Source organism: Diceros bicornis, chromosome 7 (assembly GCF_020826845.1).
Source record: "Diceros bicornis minor isolate mBicDic1 chromosome 7, mDicBic1.mat.cur, whole genome shotgun sequence".
NCBI classification, from domain to species: domain Eukaryota; kingdom Metazoa; phylum Chordata; class Mammalia; order Perissodactyla; family Rhinocerotidae; genus Diceros; species Diceros bicornis.
In genome coordinates, this window is record NC_080746.1 from 75353730 (window position 1) to 75370578 (window position 16849).

At 46.4% G+C, this 16849-nt stretch overlaps 1 protein-coding gene and 1 non-coding gene across 2 annotated transcripts in view; one reads left to right on the plus strand and one right to left on the minus strand.

Moving 5' to 3' along the window:
* OTOG (otogelin) overlaps positions 1-16849 on the plus strand; it is a 93175-nt gene that overhangs the window by 68843 nt on the left and 7483 nt on the right. Inside the window, exons 40-49 of the mRNA XM_058546078.1 lie at positions 6572-6755; positions 8981-9201; positions 9422-9560; positions 10960-11154; positions 11366-11578; positions 12189-12293; positions 12496-12603; positions 13025-13126; positions 14698-14796; positions 15875-15915. Of these exons, the coding sequence (XP_058402061.1) occupies positions 6572-6755; positions 8981-9201; positions 9422-9560; positions 10960-11154; positions 11366-11578; positions 12189-12293; positions 12496-12603; positions 13025-13126; positions 14698-14796; positions 15875-15915 (1407 nt within the window). The remainder of the gene's footprint in view (positions 1-6571; positions 6756-8980; positions 9202-9421; positions 9561-10959; positions 11155-11365; positions 11579-12188; positions 12294-12495; positions 12604-13024; positions 13127-14697; positions 14797-15874; positions 15916-16849) is intronic.
* On the minus strand, positions 654-769 carry LOC131409201 (small nucleolar RNA SNORD89). The gene has a single exon (XR_009220880.1). It is a non-coding gene; the product is annotated as a small nucleolar RNA SNORD89 (small nucleolar RNA).

Here is a 16849-nt window from a genome sequence, read left to right on the forward strand (position 1 = left end):
ACGCTTTTTCATGCATCTGTTGAGATAATCGTATTGTTTTTCTTCTTTAGACTTTCTTTTCAAGATCACAATATTGGTGTTTACTTGAAAAATGAAAGATTTTCAAATTTATTTTAAATAAGTAGCTTACAAAGAATAGTTGTTTTATTTAGAGAACATTTTATGTATATATAAAAAAAATTGAGTCAAGATTTACATTTACAACACCAGCAACAGGGTCTTCAATAAACATGTTTAAAAGTAGAAGATAGTTTACCTAAAGTAAAAGAAACTATAATCCTGGGATTCAATAACTGTGCAATCAACTTTTAAGAGTAATCAGACAAGTTCAATTTAACTGTCATGTTAAAAAAAATCTTGAACTCTCTGGATTTCCTAGTTTCAATTTCTAGCTTTAATAACTTCAAATCACCCATTCTTGAAGGTCTGTTATTATTTTTTTTTGATGTTTTTTATGATTCTGGCAGTTCTTGATTCAGCAAGTATATCATAAACTACACAGAGAGGTGTTTACTGCTTGTTTAAGCCCCAATGTTGTCCAAGTTTCACTTATTATTTTTTCTTAGAAATATCTGAGCTCTCTGTGAGAATGCCTTTCTTAGCCATTCCTGTTTGGAAAGCTTCCCCAAGGTACAAAGCTTCAATTTGATGCTACTGAGGTCAGACCAGTGGTTTGCATCAGGAGATTTTGTCATGGGGCACCCACAAAGAGAGCCAACTGCTGATGGAGACACAGCAATTCAGCTTTTTATTGTCATCATTCCTCAGACTATTTTTGTAAGACTTATTTTTTTTGGAACAGTTTAAAATTCACAACAAAATTGAGAGGAAGATACAGAGATTTCCCATATCCCTCCTGCCCCATACATGCGTAGCCTCCCCCATTACCAGCATCACTCACCAGAATGGTGCATTTGTTACCAATGATGAATCTATATTAAAACATCATAATCACCCAAAGTCCATAGTTTACCTTAGGGTTCACTCTGGGTGTTGTACATTCTATGGGTTTGGACAAATGTATAATAACATATTCATCATTGTAATATCATACAGAGTATTTGCACTGCTCTAAAAATCCTTTGTACTCTGTCTGTTCACCACCCACCCCCACAACCACTGATCTTTTTATCGTCTCCTTAGTTTTGCCTTTTCCAAAATGTCACATAGTTGGAACTATATAGTATGTAGCCTTTTCAGATTGACTTCTTTCACTTAGTAATATGCATTTAAAGTTCCTTCATATCTTTTCATGGCTTGGTAGCTCTTTTCTTTTTAGCACTGAATAATATTCCACTGGTCTTCTTTAGACTATTAATATGATGAATTACTTTGATTTTCAAATGTTGAACCAATCTTGCATTCCTGGAATTAACTACACTTGGTTGGGATATGTTACTCTTGTTATACATTGTTGGATCTTCATGAGGTGTATTAGTTTAAATTTTCTTTTCTTGTAACGTGTTACTTTAGTTTTGGTGTCAGAGTAATGCTGGCATCATATAGTGAAATGGAAAGTATTTTCCCCTCTTTAGTTTTCTAGAAGAGTTGGTGTAGACTTGGTAATATTAATATTTCTTCCTTACGTATTTGGTAGAATTCAACAGTGAAGCCATCTGGGCCTGGAATTTTCTTCTGGGGAGGTTTTTAAATACATATTCAATTTCTTTAAAGGACATAGGGCTATTCTGGTTACTTATTTCTTCTTTGGTAAGCTTGGATAATTTGCATCTTTCACAAAATTTGTCCATTTCATCCAAGTTGTCAAATTTATAGGCATTAAGTTGTTCATCATATACTCTTGCTACCTTTTAATGTCTGTAGGATCTGTATTTAAGTATCCTATCTCATTCCTGATATTAGTAATTTGTGTCTTTTCTTTTTTCCCTGCCCAGCCTGGCTAAAGGTTTATCAAATTTATTGTTTTTCTCGAAGAATGATTTTATTGGTTTTCTCTATTGTTCTTTCATTTTCTATTTCATTGATTTGTGCTCTTTATTATTTTCTTTCTCTTGCTTACTTTGGGTTTAATTTACTCTTCTTTTTCTAATTTATTAAGGTGGTGGCCTAGGTCACTGATTTGAGAGCTTTCTTCTTTTTCTAATATAAGCATTTAGTGCTACAATTTTCCCTTTGGAATACTGATTTAGCTACATCTTACAAATTTTGATATGTTGTGTTTTTATTTTCATTAACTTCAAAATACTTTTAAATTTCCCTTTTGATTTTTATTTGACCCAAGGGTTGTTTATAAGTGTTTTCTCTTGTCCCCAAATATTTGATGATTTTCCAGATATGATTCTATTATTGATTTCTAATTTAGTTCCATTGTGTTCAGAGGACATGCTTTGTCTAACTTGAATCCTTTTAAATTTAGTGAGACTTGTTTTATGTACCAGAATATATTCTGTCTTGCTAAATGTGTATTCTGTTGTTAGTGGAGTGTTCTATGCATATCGGTTAGGTCAAGCTGGCTGATAGTGTTGTTCAGGCCTTCTAAATCCTTATTCGTTTTCTGTCTACTTGTTCTATCACTTATTGAGAGAGACGATGTTGAGATTTCTGACTATAATTGTTGATTTGTCTATTTCTCCTTGGAGTTTTATCAGTTTTTTATTCACATATTTTGAAAACCTGTTATTAGGTGCATAATGTTTAGGATTGTTATGTCCTCCTGATGAATTAAGTCCTTTATAAGTATGAAATGTCCTTTTTATCCAGGTAAAAGCCTTTATTTTGAATTCTGTTTTATCTGACTTGTCTATAATAGCTTCTCCAGTTTTCTTTTGGTTAGTGTTAGCATGCATATCTAATATCTATATCTGAGATATATCTTTTTCTATCCTTTTTCTTTTAGCTTATTTGTGTCTTTTTACTTAAAGTGGGATTTTTGTAGGGAGCAAATAGTTGGGTCTTCTTTTTCTGTTATCCAGTCTGCCAATCTCTGCCTTTTAATTGGGGATGTTTAGACCATTTACATTTAACTTGTCATCAATATAATTAGGTTTGTATATGCCATGATGTTGCTATTTGTCTTCTATTTGTCCCCTCTGTTCTTCATTCCCCTCCCTTTCCTCTTTTTCTGCCTTCTTTTGGATTATTTTTAATGATTCCACTTCATCTCCTATAATGGATTATTATCTATACATTCTTATTTTTCTCTTTCAGTGGTGGCCTTAGAGTTTTTAGTGTATATTTTTAACTTGTCAGTCTGGCTCAAGTAATATTATACTCGTTACATATAGCATAAGAATGTAACAGTATCCTTCCACGTCCTCCCTGTCTTTGTGCTGCTGTTGTCACACATTTTACTTCTTCGTTTGATATAAACCCCATGGTGCATTGTGATTATTTTTTCCTTAAACAATCAATTATCTTCTAATGCAATTTTAAAAATAAGAAACATTTATATTATCCACATATTTACTATTTCTGGTGCTCTTTATTCCTTTGAGTAGGTCAGGATTTCCACCTGGTATCATTTTTCTTCTGCCTGAGGACTTCCTTTAACATTCTTATAGTGTAGGTCTGCTTGTGATAAATTCTTTCAGCTTTTGTATGTCTGAAAAAGTGTTGATCTTGCTTTCATTTTTTTAAAGATATTTTCACTGGGTTTGGAATTCCAGATTAATTTTAGTTTGTCTTTCAGTACCTTAAAGATTTTTCTCCACTATCTTTTATTTTTTAATTGAAGTGAAATTGACATAACATAAAATTAACCATTTTAAAGTTAACAGTTCAGTGGCATTTAGTACATTCACAATGTTGTACAACCACCACCCCTCTCTAATTCTAAAGCATTTTCATCACCCTAAAAGGACACCTTGTTAAAGGTTAGGGCGATGCTCCCTATTCACCTATCCCCTCAGCCCCTGTAAACCACCAATATGCATTCTGTCTATAGATTTGCTTATTCTGGATATTTCGTATAAATGGGGTCGTACAATCTGGGATGTTTTGTGTCCGGTTTCTTTCACTTAGCATCATGTTTTTGAGGTTCATCCACATTGTAGCATCTATTAGTACTTCATTCATTTTTATTGCTGAATAATATTCCATTGTATGTACACACCACAATTTGTTTATCCATTCACCTACTGATGGACATTTGGGTTGTTTCCACCTTTTGGCTGTGTTTGTGAATGGTGCTGCTATAAAGTCCCACTGTCTTTTGCCTTGCTTATTTCTGATAAGAAATCTCTGTCATTCTTATCTTTGTTTCTCTGTGCATAATGTGTCTTTTTTTCCTCTGGCTGCTTTTACAATTTTCCTGCTATCACTGTCTTTAAGTAATTTGGTTATGATATGTATGGTAATTCAGTTCTCTTATGGGGACTCCAATTCTATGTATATTAGGCCACTTGAAGTTGTTCCACAGATCACTTATGCTCTGTTCATCATTTTTTTCCAGTCTTTTTTTCTTTCCGTGTTTAATTTTGGATAGTATCTATTGCTCTGTATTTAAGTTTATTACTATTTTCATCTACAGTGTCTAATTGTCTGTTAATATCATCCAGTGTATATTTCATCTCAGACATTAATTGCATTTTTCATCTCTAGAATTTTGATTTTGGTCTTTTTATATCTTCCACATCTCACTTTAATGTTCTTATGTTTTCCTCTACTTTCTTGAACATATAGAATATAGTTTTAGTAATTGTTGTTTATGTCCTTGTCTACTAATTCTGTCATATGTGCCAAGTCTGATTGATTTTCCACCTCATTTTGGGTTGTATTTTCTTGCTTCTTTGCATGCCTGGCAATTTTTTATTGGATTCCAGACATTGTGAGTTTTGTCTTATTGGATGCTGGATGTTCCTTTTCTTTTTAGAAATATTCTTGAGCTTCCTAACAGTTATACTGCTTGGAAACAGTTTGATCCTTTTCAGGCTTGATTGTAAACCTGTTGGGTGGAGCCAGCGTAGCCTTTTTGCTAAGTGTGATTTTATTTTTTATTCTAAGTAGTGATTCCTCACTACTGAAGCAATAGCCTTCTTCATCCTCACCTTATTCCCTATGAATTATGAGATTTTTCCACACCAGCTGGTGGTAGCTCTAAATGTTCCCAGCCTGGGGTGAGCACTGAGGATTGTTCTGTCTGCTCCTTTCAGCTGGTTCTTTCCCTGGCCTCAGGTAGTTTTCTCATCTGCATACACTGATTGGTATTCAGGACAGGGTCAGGACAGGGTCCAAGGGGGACTCTGCAGAGCTTCTGATCTCTCTCTCTCTCCTGTCCCCAGCTCTCTTCTTTTCGATATTCTGCCCTGTAAAAACACTAGCTCTTTTGGCCTCTATGAACTCCCAACTCTTGTCTCATAAACTCGGGGAGACCATTGGGCTCTGCCTGGGTTCCTCCTTCCTGCACTGCGGCCTGGACCCTTTCTCTAAGCAATAACCTTGGCAATCATAAGGCCCGTCTCATTTGTTTCCCCTTCTCAGGAGTCACTCTCCTGCGCTGCCAACTGTCCAATGTCTGAAAACTGTTGTTCCATCTATTTTGTCAGGTTTTTTAGTTGTTTAAGGCAAGAGGGTAAATCCAGTCTGTATCACTCCATCTTGGTCTGGAAGCTAAAGCCCAAGTCCTTAGTTTTGAAACTTTTGTCCTTTGTCCCTACTTGGACCTGGAGTCCTGTGACCTCTGGGCTTCAGATATGAGTGTTCACTCCCAGAACTGGGACAGCGCCCCAGGATCGTGGAGCCCAAGCCCCTGTCTGTAGAACTAGGAAGGCTCAAGCCATGAGAGAGCCCAGGACTTCCCCAAGGTCAAAGTTTTCTGACTGCTGGGCTGGGGCACCCTCTACTTCAACACAGTAGTTCACATGCTGGATAATTTACCTAGTGATTAATAAAACAGTTATTCTTGGGAGAGGTGTAAAGTCATTACAAATATTTTAACATCCTAATCTTTTCATCTCCCATTTCTAAAGAGTAAAACTAATAATCCGTAATACATCTAAATTTAACCCTGTCAATATGCAGCAGAGGTTGTAGCTTTGAATTTAAAGTGTTTGAGAGAATTGAGGTATGCTGCATATTTAACATATTGATTGAACCCTCAATTTATGTCAGGCCCAAAGGCGGATGCTGTAGATTCAGAGGTGAATCAGACATAGTTTCTGCTCTCAAGAAGCTCACAGCCCACTGGGGGCCTTGATGAGGGAACAGATGGATTCTGTCTCAATGGTCAACACAGAGATGGGGAGACCCCAGAGAAGGGGTGCCCAACCCAGAGGCTGAGGATTTTGGGAAAACCTCCCAGAAGAAATGATCTGAGCAGAATCAGGAAAGAAGAGCATGATGAGGAGGGCTCAGGATTGGGGTTTATTTGGGCAAAGAGATGCAGCCTGCCTCCAGCTGTTGCATTTCTTGTTTCATTGTTTTGTGCTCATAAAAATGTTCTCAGAATTCCTCCATGCCGCCTTGGACTGTGTCTTGGCTGCATGTGCCTGAAACAGAGCCTGGCACATAGCGGGTGCTTAATAAATGTCTGTTGCATAAATGGATGGATTTGACGGACGGACGGACAGACAGAAGAGCTGTGCTCACATTGAACACCTCCTCCCCCCACAAGGTGATCGTGGACTCGCAGCCCGTCTGGCCCCCCGTGAGCAGACACGGGTTCAGAATTGAGGACACTGGCCACATGTACGTGGTCCGGACGCCGTCACACCTCCAGATCCAGTGGCTCCACAGCTCAGGACTCATGATCCTGGAGGCCAGCAAAGCCAGCGAGGCCCGGGGCCGTGGCCTGTGTGGTGAGGTGGGACCCAGCTGGGGGGAGGGGTCCATCTCTGCCCCCAGACACAGGTCTGCCTGGACCAGGGAAAGCTGAGACAGAGCGCCAGGCCAGAGGTAGGACCAGCGGAGCTGCCAGGGCAGAGGGACCTAATGTCTTGTGTTCTGGGGCTGAAGCTGCCAGCAGGGAGATGGCGCAGGGCTCTGGCTTCAGCCTGATGTCACTTCAGCCGAGATTGTCTGTCAGCTCCCCTGATAGCTCCCTAATACCAGATAATCCTTCCCATCTGCAAATGCCTGGGCACTTCACAAAGCACTTCCACACTCTGATCTCACTTATTCCAGGTCATCCACGCAACAGCCCTGAGAGTTGGCCATTGAAATAAAGAAGAAAGGTGGCTCAGAGAGGTTAAGTGGCTTGCCTAAGTTCACACAGCAGAGCTGCCACAACACATAGAACTAATGCTCTTCAGAACACAACATGATTGTGAGAGCATAACCTAAGGGAATGGATGTATTTTGATAAGAAAAAAGGGCACAGGAGTCCTTTGCAGGAGCAGAAGGATGTGGGCTCCCACGGGCACTCCATCACAGACTGCCATGATGATGATGATGGGTGACACGGGAGTACTTACACACACACACACACTGGCATGCCCTCCATTCATAAATCTGCACCCATTTTGTTCATTCACACCTGTACCGCTGTATTCAGAATGCCCCCTACTCATGGACCAGCACGTATAAGACTGCTCCATGCTCACTCTTTCATTTGTGCAACACACATTTACCACATACCACTCACTAGGGCAAAAGAGACAAAATCCCTGTGTTATGAAACTTCCATTCTCACTGACACAAACAGCTCTCCTTACAGACACACACACACACATCACCACCACCACCACCACCTCCACCATCCATTTCTCGGCATTTCTTCCTTCTGCTGTGTACACCTGCTGAAGAGTGCTGTGGTCAGCAGTAACCTGGTGGGCCACCTCCTCCCTAGGATACCTTTGTGACAGCCTTCGGTGACTCCCTGCCAAGACCCAAAATGTGACCATTGGGATCGTTGATAAAATCTGAGGGTTTTGTATTAAATCATGCTTTATATTCACAAAACTGGTGGCTGGGTGTGTCAGAGCAAAGTCAGCTCATTTACATCTCTATTTTATCCAAACTAACACTTGGTTCCCTGGGCACCCTGCTAGGCAACGTGGGGGATACCGAGAGAGGGAGGTCTAAAGGAGGTGAGTCCTCGCACTCAGAGAGCTGAAAGCTTCTGTGAAAGACAGACCTGCAAACCAAAATCTGTTACACAGAATTGGGAAGGTCACGGACAGGTCCCTCTGTGGGGCCCTTGAAGGAAGGACTTCTGAGAAAGCTTTCAGCCAAGTGCAGGGAAGTGTGTGTGTGTGAGAGATGAAGCTGGAAGTTAAGTCATGTTAGAAGCTGTGACAGATAAACTTCAGCCCTGCCCCCAGCTCAGTGCCTTAATACCAACAGCAGTTTATTCCCAAATGGGGAGTGATGATTCAGAGACCCAAATTCCTTCCGTCTTGTGGCTCTGCCATTTTCAGCTTCCAACTCCATAGAAGGGAAAAGAGTTGGGGAGTTGTTATGGACCAGGCCTGGAAGTGGTGCCCATCACCTTCACTCACGTGCCATTGGCTGGGACTCAGTCACATGGTCTCACCTAACCACAGGGAGCCTGGGTGACTGACCAGGAGGAAAAGGAAACAGTTGTGATAACTAGCTAGCAGTGTCTGCTAAAGCAGGTTTTCTGGGTTAACTTTCTGTTTTGATATAATGTCAAACTTAGAAGTTGCAAAAATAGTATAAGGAACTCCCGTATACTTTTTACCCAGATTTACTGATTGTTCACATTTTGCCCCAATTGTGTCTCTCTTTCTCTATTTATATATACGCACTTTTATATGCATATGCAATATATATATATATATATATATATATATATATATGCATTTTTTCTGGACCATTTGTAAGTAAGTTCAAGACATTGTGCCCCTTTATCCCTAAATACTTTGGTGTGTATGTCCTAAGAACGGAGACATTTTCTTACTCAGCAGGTTTCTTAGCTTCTCTGTGCCTCATTTTCCTCATCTGTAAAATGGGGATGATAGTAATACCAGCCTGAAAGAATTGTCGTGAGGAATATGCCGAGTGACAGTGACACCTGTGAGTGGTGGTGATTGTGGCTATTGGGATACTTCTGCCCTTTCAGGTATCTGTGATGGGGATGCAGCCAATGACCTCACCCTGAAGGATGGCTCTGTGGTGGGGGGAGCCGAGGACCCTGCTCCCTTCCTGGATAGCTGGCAGGTGCCCAGCTCCATGACCTCAGTGGGCCAGACGCGCTTCCGCCCAGACAGCTGCACCACGGCCGACTGCTCGCCCTGCCTGCGCATGGTGTCTAACCGCACGTTCAGCGCCTGCCACCGCTTCGTATGTGCCGCCTGGGTCTGCCACAGGGGACCCCCAGGCCGGGAGTGGTAGCGCCTGCCTGTGGAGGGGCCTGTGGCCAGGGCAGGGAGGCGGAGATCTGGGTGAGCTCCCCAGACGGGGAGCCTGCAGAGGCTGGTTGTTCCTCGGGGCGGGGCTAGGAGGAGCTGGGCCCTGGATGTGGGCCATCAGGGTACGAACCACTGCCTCTGCGTGTGCCCAGGTCCCCCCAGAGTCCTTCTGTGAACTGTGGGTCCGGGACACCAAGTACGTGCAGCAGCCCTGCGTGGCTCTGACCGTGTACGTGGCCATGTGCCACAAGTTCCACGTGTGCATCGAGTGGCGGCGCTCCGACTACTGCCGTGAGTTGGGAGGGGGGCGGGGAGGGTCTCCTCCTCTATTTCTGTTGCTCCCACCCCCTGTCAGAGTCGGAAAAGGCTCACAGACCTGAGTCCAAGTCTAGGCTGTCCCAGGTTTAGTTATGCATTCATTCATATTAATTAATAAATTTATAAATATTTTATTAATAAATTAATAAATTTATTTTAATTATAATTTGTATTAATTATGTCAAATAAATCTTACTTATTTGTTATTTAATTTCTCCAAGTCTCCTTGCCTCATCTGTAGAATGGGAACAGTAATACTAGCTCCCTCTAGGGCTGTTTTGAGGGTGACAGGAAATGATGTGTACAGAGGGCCTCACACACGCCCATCAATGGTTACTGTCCGGTAAATATGAGTTCCTTTCTCTCCATTTTTGGTCATCTTTCTCTTCTTTTGGTCTCTCCCCTCCTTCCTCGAGGAAGGAAGTGAGATCCACCTTGTCCCACCCCCAGTAGGTTTGTATTAGTGGGGTTGGCAGGGGTGGACTGCCTACAGCAGTTTGATTTATAAATGTGAACACATCCAGAGATTCTGGAAATAGCCCCAGGGAAGACCACACCTATATTATGACTGATAAAGGATGAAAAGAGAAAACCATCTAGACTAGTGTTTTTCAAACTGTGGATCCCAGTTCAGTGGGTATGAAATCAGTTTTGGGGGTCAGCACTAGCATTAAAAAATGCAATAGAATAGAAAAGAAAATACTAGTGTGTACTGCACCTAGGAAGATTAAGTATTATTTCGTGAAAAAGTTTTTTGTTTCAATGTATCAGTGATTCTCAATCCCAGTGACCCTTTGAAATCACCCAGGGCACCTCAGGATGTGTTAAATCTCCGGCCCCACAGTCAGAGATTCTGATTCCCTTGGTCTGCGGTGGGGTCCCGGCAATGGTTTTTCAAAACCTCCCAAGTGACTCCTTTGCAATCAGGTTTGAGGACCACCGTTCTACATGCATATGTGTATTGAACCACAACGTAAAGTCTAGTTTTTACAGTCAAGTTTGAAAACACTGATCTAGAGCAAGAGGTTGGCAAACATTTTCTATAAAGGGCCAGAGAGTAAATATCTGAGGCTTTTCCGGCCCTATGGTGTCTGTCACCACTACTCAGCTCTGCCCTTGTAGTGCAAAAGCAGCCAGATACAATAGGTAAATGAATGGGTGTGGATGTGTTTTAATAAATCTTTATTTACGAAAACAGGCAGCAGGTCATATTTGGGCTGTGGGCTGTGCTTTCCTGACTCCTGACCTAGAGGAAGGAGGCAATGACAGCAAACCCCTTTGCACTGTCCGCTGAGGCACGGCTGATGCTCTGAGCCCCCTCCTCACCCTGCCTGGGGTCTGAGATAGGCCTGGTGCCGCTGTGCCCCTGCAGCCTTCCTGTGCTCCAGTGACTCCATGTACCAGGCATGTGTGGCCGCCTGTGAGGCCCCCGAGACTTGCCAGGATGGGCTGCTGGGCCCACTGGACCCGGAGCAGTGCCAGGTGCTGGGCGAGGGCTGTGTCTGCTCTGAGGGCACCATCTTGCACCGGCGCCACTCAGCGCTCTGCATCCCTGAGGAGAAATGCGGTAGGTTCCTCCCCTCCCCAGGTGGGGCCCTCCAAAGCTGGCTTTACCCTAGGGTCTCCTTCACCTTCCTGCTGCCCATGGCTGAGGCCCATCGGCATCCCTCCAGTCTGCTTTGGGGGTGGTCAGTGTCCCAGTGAGGGTCTCACCTGGGACAGTCTGGGTCCACCCACGCTTCTCAGTCCCCTGCACCTTGCCATGCCCCCTGCTGCAGCCTGCACCGACAGCACGGGGGTACCGCGGGCCCTGGGGGAGGCCTGGAACAGCTCCCTCAGTGGATGCTGCCAGCACCTGTGCCAAGCTCCGGATACCATCGTCCCGGTGGACCTGGAGTGCCCGGGGCCCCGCCCTGAGAGCTGCCCACGCTTCGGGGAGGTGGCCTTGCTCCTGCCCACCGAGGATCCCTGCTGCCTGGGGACTGTTTGCGGTGAGTCCCACCCTTCGCTTCCCTGGACCTCACCTGCAAGACAGTTAGAAGGCTCCAGCTCTACCTACTGACCTTGATGGCTAAGACAAGGCCTTGGCAAACCAAAGTGTCTTGTGGGGGGTGCTTTGGAGGGTGCTTTGGGGGGTGTGGCAAACCCCTCCTGGGAGGCAGGAGCTGAGCCTTCTGAGTCAGTGAGGGGTGGGGCTTAAAGTCACAGGCTCTGGAGCCAGGTGGCCTTGTGGACTCCTCCTCCACCACCCAGCAGCCTCATGACCTCGGCAGATCTTTTCACATCCTCTGTGCCTTAGTCGATTCTCCTGTAACACGAGGCTGATAATACTACCCACCTTCTGGGTTGTTGTGAGAATTATAGAAGTTAATACTGATCTAGAACAGCAACTGGCACATGGCCCATCTCAATGAATGTTAACTCTTTTTGTTCTTCTGTCCCAGTCCTGGACCCTCTGTGTGACCATCAGAGACCCCTTCCAGAAACATGGGTCCTGGGGACTGGGGGAAGCAACGGGGACGGGTGTCCAGGGGCTGGGCAGTGCTGGAGGCTGGGGGTAGTCCTGGCCTCCAGGTGACAGGCACTGTTGTCCTGGGCCAGTGTGTAACCAGACTCTGTGTGAGGGCCTTGCCCCCACCTGCCACCCAGGCCACCGGCTCCTCACCCACTTCCAGGAGGACTCCTGCTGCCCCAGCTACAGCTGTGGTAAGAGGTCCGGGGTGGGAGAGGGGTACACCTACCGCCCGGGGGCAGGGAGCCCTGCAGCTGGGGTGAGGCAGCTGGGGTGAGGGAGCGGGGACAGCTCTGGGGACTGGGTTCTGGCTGGAGATTAGGGCTGAGCCGGGATGGGGGCCCAGGCATGACCAGGCAGGGTCTGCTCCCAGCCTAAGTTCTGTCTTTTCCCCAGAGTGTGACCCAGCCCTGTGCGAGGCGGAGCAGGTCCCCAGCTGCCGCCAGGACCAGACCCTGATTGCGGGCCGCCTGGGGGATTCGTGTTGCACCTCCCACTTCTGCGGTGGGTGGACATGCCATCAGATGTTAACATGCACAGCTGGGTCACAGCCACCCTCTTCCTCACCACTGCTTCCTTGGGTGGCTGGGAGGAAAGGGGGGGGGTCTTCGGGAAGGGTGGTCACAGGAAGAGGGGTGAGATCCCTGTCCAGAAAGAAGGGTAGGAGGAAGAGGAAACTGATCTCCACTTTCCCCCCGTAGATTACGGAGCATGAGGAAGCTGGTGCTTGTTCAGTGTAAGACTTTAGGTGGACATGTGGGAGAACTTCCAGATTCTGACTCCAGGACAGGTCACAGGAGACCAGGACGCACTGCTGTTAGTCTAGCTGATGTCACAGCTGGGTGCCCCCTCCCAGCAATCTGCTCTGTAGCAAGCCCCCCTTGAGGGGGACTGCCTATGACAGCCATGGCCCTCTCCCCCTCAGCCTGTGGCGACTGTCCTGACCCGATCCCCGAATGCCAGGAAGGGGAGGTGCTCACCGTGGACAGGAACACCACCGAGCTCTGCTGCCCCCTCTACCAGTGTGGTGAGTCCTGGCTGGACGCGCGGCCACGTCTGGAAGGGGCTCCAGGGGCCATTTTCTGTGTCACGGGGCCTCTTCACAAAGTCCTGGCCCAGGACGGATGAGAGTGGAACAGGAAGCAACAGGGAGCCCCCAGAAGGCGAGCTCCAAGCGTGGAGCGGCCGTGAGGAGGAGGCCCCACCCAGGGAAGCTGGACAGGCCGTGCGAGCTGGATGGTGGGGTTCCAGGCTGTGACATGCATGGCTCTGAGGCTTCATGAAGAGGTCCCCTCCATGGAGGTCTCCAGGGGCTAGGGGGAGGGACACATGGTTAGGCCACTCCAATCCTCCCAGCACTGATCCTCAGTCCTCCTTCTCTGTCTGACCCAAGGCCCCCGCTTCAGAGTCCGTTTCACCACTGTTCCCACAGAACATGCTCCTGGAGGCTGCATCCCAGGAGACCCTCATGCTGAAGCCTCTGAGGCTCTTTACTTTGTGATGATCAATAAGACTGGGCCCTTCCTGATATTTTTACAGGACGTAGTACCTGTATATACGATGTACATACTATGTACGGTGTACATAGTACCTTAACGTAGTGTGTACTGTGTACACAGAACCGTAGTAGTACCTATTAAGCATAATACAGCCAGCATTATGGACTCGAAGCAAACTTAATGGGTCAAAGTTAACAAAAAGGTTAAATTTAACTTAATTTACAAAAATTGCTTTGCACACTGACTATAGGAAAAACGTGAGGTGGACCTGAGTTGCACAGAGCAGTGTAGGTGAGGGGCCCCTGCCAGGACACCCCAAGGGCCACCCTGACTGGGTCAATGTCAAGAACCCACTTTGAAACAATGTAGGCTCCCATGGAGAGTTCCCCAAAAGATGAGGCCAACTGACAAATCAGCTCCACCTGGGGTCTCAGAGGCCACTTGTCACAGGGTTTACAAAGCTGATCTGAGCAGAGGGTCAACGTCCTGCCTCCTCTCTCTCCTCTTTCTGCTTCTGTCTTCACGCTCCTCCTCAGACTCCCTCTCTTGTTCACGTGCCTCTCTGTATTTCTCGGGAGGTCGTCTGGTGACATGGACCGAGGACAGGCATAGTCAGTCAGTCATCGTTTGAGTCCCAGTTCTACCATTTCCAGCCGTGTGGCCTGGGGCAAGTTACTAACCCTCTGAGCCAAGGGCCCTCATTTGTAAAATGGTGATAATAGTATGCGCCATGAGGGGCTGTTGTGAAGGCTAGAGAATCCTAAAGCGAGAGGGGACTGCCTGGAGACTAGTAGGAAGGGAAGTGTGGGCCCGAGAGTGTAGCATTGGCTGAGGCCCCAGGCTCGGGGTGGGCTACAAAGGGGTGGTTCCCACAGGGTGGGAAGGCTTGTGCTCTCCTCTAGAGGGAAACCTTCCCTGTCAGCCTAGTTCTATGGGAGACTTCAGGAGCACAGACTTCTCCTCAGGAGAGTGTCTGAGGACATTGCAGGGACCTAAGGAGGAGCTGGAGGTGCCCCCTCCTTAGTCAATGTTGCATTTCTGAGGATTCATGCTCCAAGGCGTCTGTGACTAAGGTGTCCCCTCCTCCCCTCCCACGCAGAGTGTGAGAGCTTCCGCTGCCCCCAAGTGCAGTGTGGCCTGGGCACTGCCCTGGTGGAGGTGTGGAGCCCAGACCGCTGCTGCCCCTACAAGTCCTGTGGTAAGTCCCTGGGCAGGGACGCCCCTCCCCAAAGGCGGAGACCCAGGTCACCATGAGGAGGGGGGAACCCAGCCCCACCACTGTCAACTTGGCTCAGATTCTGTCCCTGCAGAGTCATCAGAGGGAAGCCACCTGAATCACCTTCCTCCCTCTGCCCCCATCTCTGAGTGGCAAGCATCCCTACATTTTTTTCTCCCCAGGATGAAAAAAGGAAAAAAAGCCAGTTCTTTGTTCCAGAAAGGTTTTTCATCTTAAAAAGTCTTTATTGCAACTGCCTGATAGTAAACATAATTCTTGTTAAAATCCACCTCAAATCCCCTTAGGAAGCAGGTGGGAGTGCCAGTGATCAATAACCACCACCAGTGAACTTCATGTAAAAACGCTACTTAAAAAAGAGTTGAGAAACTCTATTTTGCATCTGGATCTTTTGCTTGTCCTTTTCCAGGCCTAGAATGTACACCTCCCAAGGACAGAGATTCTGGTCTGTCTCACCCATTGCCTTGTCCCCAGAGCACAGAGCAGAGAGTAGGCACTTGAAACTGTTTGCTGCAGGAGTGAGTGACCCAGAAGGGTGTTTCTCAGCCACTCTGACCTTGAGGTCTCCTCACCCTGGAGCTAGAGCTGGTGTGTCCTGTTTGCTCGTGGTGCCTCACAGCTTAGAGCTGGACCTGCTTACAGGCAAAGGCTCAGAGTAGTAAAGCTGAGCTTGCTAGAACATATATTTGAGAAATGCAGATGGTCAGAATTCCCTCACTCCTTTGCCATGTTCCTTCCTGGAGAGGCGCCACATCTGTTCTAGTATGGGCTCCAGAGCCCAGAGAGGGAGGAAGTCCAGATGATTAAAGGGAACATGTGATTGGTCCATCTGCCAGTTTATCCTCACCCCACACCCAGAGTGGAGCTTGGTGTTAGGACCCATCACCGCCCCACCTGACCAACCAGGGGAGCTGCAACCCCTATGCAAAATGGAGGGAGGCTGGAGGAGGGGCTGTTCCTGCAGTGAGGGGTCTGGGAGGCCCAGGGGGACTTCCGCCTGGACAGCTCTGGTGAAGTGTGTCTTGGCCTCCCTGTTTTTCAGAGTGTGACTGCGACACAATCCTGGTGCCTCGGTGCCACCTGGTATGGAGACCATGCCCCTTCCCACCGTCCCTGGTTTGCCTCCCACTTTCCTCTCCTCTCTATCCACCTCTTCCCCTGGAGACCCTATCCTTTTAATCTATGCAAAGAGCCTTCGATTGCAAGTCAGCGTTCTTGTCCCAAGGTCTGCTCTCTGGGCACAGTGGGCATGATCATGCCTCATAGTTGTGGTGAGGATTAAGTCTACGATGATGATGAAGATGCTGGTGATGACGATGATGGTGGTGGTGATGGTGGGGATGGTGAAGATGATGATGATGGTGATCCTGTGATGATGATGATGATCATGTAATGATGATGATGATGATGGTGGAGATGGTGGGGATGATGATGATGGTGATCATGTAATGATGATAGTGGTGATGGTGGGGATGGTGAGGATGATGTTGATGGTGATCCTGTAATGACGATGGTGATGATGGTGGTGATGGTGAGGATGATGATGGTGGTGATCCTGTAATGATGATGGTAGTGATGGTGGGGATGGTGAGGATGATGATGGTGGTGATCATGTAATGATGATGGTTGGGATGGTGAGGATGATGATGGTGGTGATCCTGTAATGATGATGGTAGTGATGGTGGTGATGGTGAGGATGATGATGATGGTGATCCTGTAATGATGATGGTGGTGATGGTGAGGATGATGATGATGGTGATCCTGTAATGATGATGGTGGTGACGGTGGGGATGGTGAGGATGATGATGGTGGTGATCTTGTAATGATGATGGTGGTGATGGTGGGGATGGTGAGGATGATGATGATGGTGATTCTGTAATGATGATGGAGATGGTGAAGATGATGATGATGGTGATGATGATACTCATGACAGTAGCTAATGTTTATTGAGAGCTAACTACATGCCAGGAACTTTCCTATGCCTTTATGTATATTATCCTATTAATTCTCATGACAA